This window comes from Amaranthus tricolor, chromosome 10 (genome assembly GCF_026212465.1).
Source record: "Amaranthus tricolor cultivar Red isolate AtriRed21 chromosome 10, ASM2621246v1, whole genome shotgun sequence".
NCBI classification, from domain to species: domain Eukaryota; kingdom Viridiplantae; phylum Streptophyta; class Magnoliopsida; order Caryophyllales; family Amaranthaceae; genus Amaranthus; species Amaranthus tricolor.
Window position 1 is genome coordinate 6,814,443 of NC_080056.1, and position 7,302 is coordinate 6,821,744.

The window sequence follows — 7,302 nt, forward strand, 5'->3', positions numbered from 1 at the left end:
CCTCAAATTTGTCGAAAATCATCCACTAAATCAATGCTTTTTCCTTTCTAGTTTGATTTCGGATGTTCTACAAAAAACCCAAAATTGAATCAATTCTTTTATCTGGGAGGTTGAAAATTGAAAGGCGATTAAAAAACAAAGTACTTAGGTTGTTTTTTGAAAGAGTTATTTCATTTCAAATTGTATTTGAGAGATGTATCTTAAGATCAGCCCATTATAAATTAATGCTTATTTATTGTATTCTAAATGTCTATTTATATTATCCATACTAATATTTAATTACCGTATCCTTAATGCGTACTTACAGTATTTTAAATGTCTACTTACACCATTCTTAATGCCTATTTTTAATATTTTAAAAAAATATATAATAGGTCGACCCAATTAAAGATGGTGTCTCAAAGAGACCATCTCTCACAAGAATTTGTGATTATAAAATGTTATGTTTCGAATGATAAATTGATAATTTCATTTGACAATATAGAATTGACTCAAATTTAGTGTTTGACAAATAAAGAAAAATCAAATTTGGAATTGAACCTAATCCGCCATTTTTATAAAACACAAATTCTTGTGAGCTCTAATTGGGTCGGCCCATAAAAGATAATAGAGAATAAGAATGGACGTTAAACTTTAATGGACTGGGCCTAAGAGACGTCTCTCATAGAGAAATCTCTTAGGAGACCGGTTGGTTATAAAAATGGTTAAAAATAAGGATTTGAGAATGATTCTCCAAACCTTGTTATTCTCAAATTCTTACTTATGCTATGTTTGGGAATGATGATTCATTTGAAAATATAAACTCGACTTAAATTTAGCATTTGGCAAATAAAAAAATTCAAATTTGAATTTGAATCAAATCCATCATTGTTATAAAAGTGATCAAAGATGAGGATTTGAGAATAATTACCCAAATCTTATCATTTTCAAATTCTTCATTAATGAATTTATAATTGAAATCTATAATTTGAATTTCACATTATCTAAATCATACACTAATTACTTTAATCACTTATTCATTGCTTTTTCCACAACATAAGCAAATTTTCCATACGCCTTTCTACACCCAAAAAATTGATAAGAAAGTAATTTCTTATTCCATACTAATATATATGATGATTCGGTCAGGTCTTATAGACCAATAATAGAGAGACGACGATTAACGTTCTATTATATCCGTTTGGTGTAATTCATACTTGGTTTTACAATGTGAATGAAAGTCACATTTCAGGATATGATATTATTTCATTAATAAATTTATGATATACACGTGATCTTAGATTAGATGATAAAAAAACATTTCTTGATATTCAACTAATCACATCTAATATCCAACAGATTAGACATGGAAAATCTTACGTGTTTTACCTCAATATCTTACCTATGGTGCTACCTTGTAGTTGTTGGGATGCTTTTGTTACATAACGATGTATTAAAGATGATATACACACTTTATACGCCACTGAAAATTTTCCTTCCATAGCAAGGAGTGTGCAAAATGAGACTGGACCGGCGGTTTGGACCGGTTGAGACCCAACCTAAACCGGTTGCATCCGGTCCGGGGTCGGGGTCTTACTTATTCTTCATTTCGGATTTCTGGTCCGGTCCGATCTAAACCCAGAAATATCCGGGTTAGACCGGATTAGATTGGATATATAAAAGTAATTTTGAAGAGGAATAATATTTACGATTTTTATGTATATACTTATTTAAAGTGCTTTATATTTTTTATTTCTAACACAAAATAATTTTTTAACTCAAATATTTTAATTTTATAATAATTAATTTGCTAAATTATTTTAAAATCTTTTATTTTTTTAATTTATTTTTGGTATCAAAAATTACTTTCGGTCTAACCGGTCTAAACCCGGACCGGACCGGTAGGAAATCGGATTAGACCGGGACTGGGTGAAATTGGTCCTGTCTCCTGTCTTAAAATATTCGAAATTTCGGTCTTCCGGTCCAACAGGTTTTAACCGGTTTGGACCGGTGAACAACATAGCCATGTGATTTTGAGGTGATATTTTCTTGATTTATGAAGTGTAAGTCCATCCCAATTCAACATTACCAACATATGGACATTTGATAGTTAGATAAATGAATGGGGTTGTCTAATGTATTGTTTTGATCTTATAAGGCTACTTCTGTTACAACATTCCCTCTTCAAATCAAACTAGCTACACTTCAAAAGAATTCTTTGCAATATTTTGAGATAAGTGTTTTATAAGATTCAAGGTTGCATGTTTAGTTTCACTCAATCTTTCTCATTGTATGAATTTCTCTATTTGGGGTCTTTCTCGAGCTGAGGTATTTTTTTGGCTGCATCCTCTGAGTTACCGTCTTACATCCCTCCACACAACCTAATTATAGTTCTTATGACCAAAATACACTGGGTATGATGATGATAATAATCTTTTCTGAATATGTACTTCATTTCTTATGATGCAACTAAGCCTAGGTAGTTGCTTGATGCCTAAAAAGAAGGATTTACTTCGGAATATATGAATTTAGGCCCATCATATATCATTACACCTAATATATCCCGCTCATAGAAGCTATAATAATAATTCATTCTAATAATAATAATTCTAAAAGAATTACATAGATCTCTCTGCCCATTCTTGATTCTTCTTTACATGATTGAAAAAATATGAATAAAGTTATGCAAGAAACAATAGTAATGAAATTCATTCTAGAAATTATGCTTCAAGAACAAGGTTTCCTGTGGAGAAGCAGGTCCTATTTCCTCTTCTAAGCTATTCAACTCGACCCCATTTGTGGCGGTACCTAAGTTTTTAGTGTCGGGAAGCTTGGCATTTTCAACATCGGCTTCAGAAACAGAAGATTTTCTTCTCTGAGAAGAAGTGACGCTAGGAAATGTAATCCATGAGGGTGCTCTAAACTCGAATGGTTGATCCTCGGCTGAGCCAATGTCAGTTTCAGAAGGATTAGAAGATCGTTGGGAAGATTTCTTGTGCATTCTACTGCTTCCAAGAACAACCTCAGTAGGTAGAATGGGCTGGTGACTAGAAGGGGTACCCATGAGAAGAGCAAGGGCTCGCTCCAAAGCGGTAGTGACTTTGTCCATGGATGGTCTATCTTTGCCTCTCATACGGACACATTTAGAAGCGACATTAGCGATTCTTCGGAGAGCTTGGAACTGAGGGGGTGGGGGAGATTTAAGAACAGGATCCAAGATGGCAGAAACATGGCCGGCTTTGACAAGAGGAACAGCCCATTCAACAATATTGCCTTGTTCAAAATGCATATCAATGGCCTTTCTACCACTAAGTATTTCCAAGAGCAAAACACCAAAGCTATAGACATCGGATTTAGTAGTAAGGTAGTGAAGTCTATAGTACTCGGGGTCAAGGTAGCCGAGAGTTCCTGCAGGGAGCTCGGCTAAGGGGGAACCACTGTCTGCAGGGCCAAGGAGAGAAAGTCCAAAATCAGCAACTCGTGCATTATGGTGTTCGTCAATGAGAATGTTGGATGATTTAATGTCTCGGTGTATGACAGGAGGGCAAGCATAACCATGCAAGTATTCGATCCCTCGTGATGCTTGGACAGCGATAGTGACTCGCTTAACCCAATCTAATTGCTCCTTAAGTGACTTGTCTTTTCCATGGAGATGGTGGTGCAAAGACCCATGAGCCATGAACTCATAAACCAACACCCTTTCTTCCCCTTCTTCACAGTATCCAAGCAGATTCAGGAGATGGGCATGGTTCAATCTTGACAGTAAATCGAGTTCTGTGTGAAATTCCTTGGAGTTCTTTTTTTGATCAGAGGTGACTATAGCCCTCTTAACAGCTACAATTGTGCCATCTTTCAACACCCCTTTGAACACACATGAGAAACTTCCCCTGCCCACTATTGTTTCCTCTTTGAATCCACTCGTGGCTCTCTCCAGCTCTTCATACCTGAAAACCTTAGCCCTTCTCATCTTCATGTCAGGCCTTATCTTCGGGTTATCCCTTGGCGACCCTGAACCATTCTTCCCTCTTCTTTTCGAACATTCACACTTTCGAAGCCTGTATCGAACATATAATACTGCTATAAAAAATACTACTGTAACCAACAACACACCAAAAACAACCTCTGCAACTATGATTGCAACCTGACTTCCCCAAAACCCATACTTCTTTCCACCAATTTTGCTTGAACAATTTGCCAAACACTCAGATGACGCGCAACTTGAACAGTTATATGCACACTCATTCTCATTTTCTTCACTACATCCACCAGTAGGAAACATATCTTTTGGGCAGTTGTACAAACAAGGCAAACATATACGACCACTCGGGTTCTTACACGTTGCGTGCCCTGGCTTAAATTCGTAATAACCAGCATCACAAGCTCCTGTTTTGCATAAACCAGGGGAGACTGCCACTGGAAGAGAGGTCGGAAACCCATATCCCCAACACATTGGTGTAAGAGATTTTTGGATCAGTATGCCACAACTGAAATAGTCTCCACCAGCTAATGTATAAACCTTTGCATCTCCTGGAGCCGGTATGCTTCTGTCTATGAAACTACCCCAACAAACAACTCCTCGATCTGAATCTCGAATTCCACAAGCATGGAACTTTCCCCCAACTATGGAAAGGAATGATACTTTTGGGGGGATATCTACATTTCCTTGTCCTGAAAAACCAACTGATATCTCTTCATTGTTGTTCAAACTTTTCCCCCAACAATAAGCCCTAGATTGCACCCCTTCTACAATCCCACAAACATGATACCCGCCAGCTGAAATCATTTGAAACTTCATCTTCATAGGTAGCAGCCTAATTACTTGGCTGCTTGTCTCATCACCCCAGCAAAATGCTGTTTGATTTTCAACAAATAACCCACAATTGAATTCTGCACCAGAAGATATTGACTTGATTTCCCCTTCAAATACATAATTTGAAGTCATGTTATAACCCCAACAATCAACCAATGAAGTGTTCCTAAGATTTCCTGTCAAAGGTTTCCTTAACCCACAAAGATGATTATCACCAGCACTGATTTCAACATACTCAGATCCCTTATTCATCGGCTGAGGAACGCCCATTCGAATAAAGTCGTTACTTCCCCAACAATATGGTTGGTATGTGTCCATTACAAGTCCACATACAAACCCAGCACCCCCAGTTAAACCCACAAAACTCAGATGGGCTGGAGTTCCATAAAGTATTGCTGCATTTGCACCATAACAGGCTGCAAAATGTGACCCATCTGATTTTAACCCACAAAATACAGGACCACTTTCACCATATGAAACAGCTATAGATGACATAGAACCTAAACCAGAAACCAACCACCACAAATCTGAAATTATAGCAATTATCAAAAACTTTGCTACAAATTTAGCCTTCCAATTCAAAACCCATCTTAGAAAACATCTTATTATATGATTTGGGGGTTCCATCACACAAGCCTAGTTCACAAGATTGAGCATTGAATAGGAAAAATCCAAGCAACATACACATATATATATCAATCTCCTAAATTCAATGGGCTTACTCTAACAAGTGAACCAACTTAGTAAAAATTCTTCCTTTTTTACCCATTCTTCAAGAAAAACTTAAAAACACTAAAACTTAACAAAACCCAGATTCAAAACTGACCCAAACTAATATACATTCTTACCCACCATCACAAAACCAACAAAATAAGGACATATGTAAGAGAAAGATTCATACTTTCCCTCTTATAACCTCTCAAATAGCAAACTTTAGACTATACAAGACTGCAAGATAGGATTTTGCAAAGAGGGTTGAAGTAAAAATATCACCTTGAATATGAAAAATGTACAAAAAAAGGGACTGACAAGATTATAACCAAAGTTTTAATAGAGCAATAATATTTAGTTCATGATCAATACCCATTACTTAGAAAGGGCTTACTCACACCTAACTTCTGTCCTTGGTAGTGATGTAGTTGAAAGTACATAAGGAAAAAAATTCACAAGAATGAAAGGTGGGTTTATGATGATGATGAGAAGTGTAAATGTAAAACAGGATGAATTGGGTGCCACAAGAAGTGAGAGAAAGGAAAAAAAAGAGTGAAAAAGAGCATTAAATGAGATAGCAATGCAGCTTCTCAAAATAGGCAGGGTGTAGGTGAAAGCATTAAATGAGGAAGTTAATGCAAATGGAAAGAAAATAAATCAAGGAAGAAAATAGTTTAATTCTTGTCTAGATTCCTGCACATATGAAAATTTTTGAATATTTTTGAGAACTGTTTTTTGGGGTTAGTTTTTTATTTTATAAAATTAAATTAAATTTTCTATCTTTAGTTTATAATTTTGATACCTTGGCTTATGGGGTATCCCAGTCAAGTCAACCACAACCAGTTTATAATATGCAAATTGTTGTATGAGACAGTCTCATTAAGAGACGTATTTTATATTTGGATTAAATAGTTTATTTAATATATATTATTTTGAGGTTGTATTATCGAGAGACGTTCTCTCGCATAAATAGCTGATTATTATATTATTTAATGGTAGTCCTAGTTCTATTAATATGTGTACTCCCAATTTGGGATGATCTTGTACTTTGGGAATGGAGTTTTCTTTGCTTATGTATGGAAGATTTGATTTGATATTTTTCCTCCTTTTTTTGTTGGTGTGTTCTTAATATATTCCATGCAATTGCATATGTAGTAGACTACATTGTAGAATATTTAGGTATAGTAGAATACTCAAAACTTGATGAACAAGTTAGCTAGTTTTCCTTCAATAAAGGGGCAGTAGCATACATGCAAATTAGGATTAGGAAAATTGGATGTTAGGCAAATGAATATTAGTTGTTGGTCGATGATTTTTTAGTTGCTTATTTGATTAGTTGGAAATGTTGGTTTTTTTAGCTAACATGATAAGTCATCTAATTAGCAGGATGTTGGTAAAACTTTTGTATTGGTTGTTGACTATGGTCGACAAGTCAAACTTTATGAAATTACCAAAAGTTTTTTCATTGCCGTAACAGGTATTTTTTGATTTTTTGACTCACTAACAAGCGAAAAGCCAACACAAAACTAATTTACCAAATACTTCATTATTCTTGCACAAATCGGTAATACATTTAGGCATTGCTTGGTTCACCTCAAAAATCTTTTTTATATGTAAAGAACATAATTTTTCCACGGATACCAAACCGACAACATCTAAGTAAAAGTCTTATATAGACTTGTTCACGCTATTTTAGCGTACACCAACATAATAATAGCAAGTGTTTCTTGTACTTGATTATGCTTATCAAGTAAAAATACTTAAAATTTTAATATCTTTTAAAATTGGTGCACACTTAAAAA

General features: G+C 35.2%; 1 protein-coding gene across 1 annotated transcript; it reads right to left on the reverse strand.

Annotated features, from left to right (window-relative positions):
* Positions 1-2,446: 2,446 nt before the first annotated feature.
* On the reverse strand, positions 2,447-6,066 carry LOC130825614 (serine/threonine-protein kinase-like protein ACR4). Its single transcript, XM_057690930.1, has one exon. It carries the CDS (start codon positions 5,414-5,416, stop codon positions 2,693-2,695), a length of 2,724 nt encoding a protein of 907 aa, XP_057546913.1. The 5' UTR covers positions 5,417-6,066; the 3' UTR covers positions 2,447-2,692.
* Between the last annotated feature and the right edge of the window lie 1,236 nt (positions 6,067-7,302).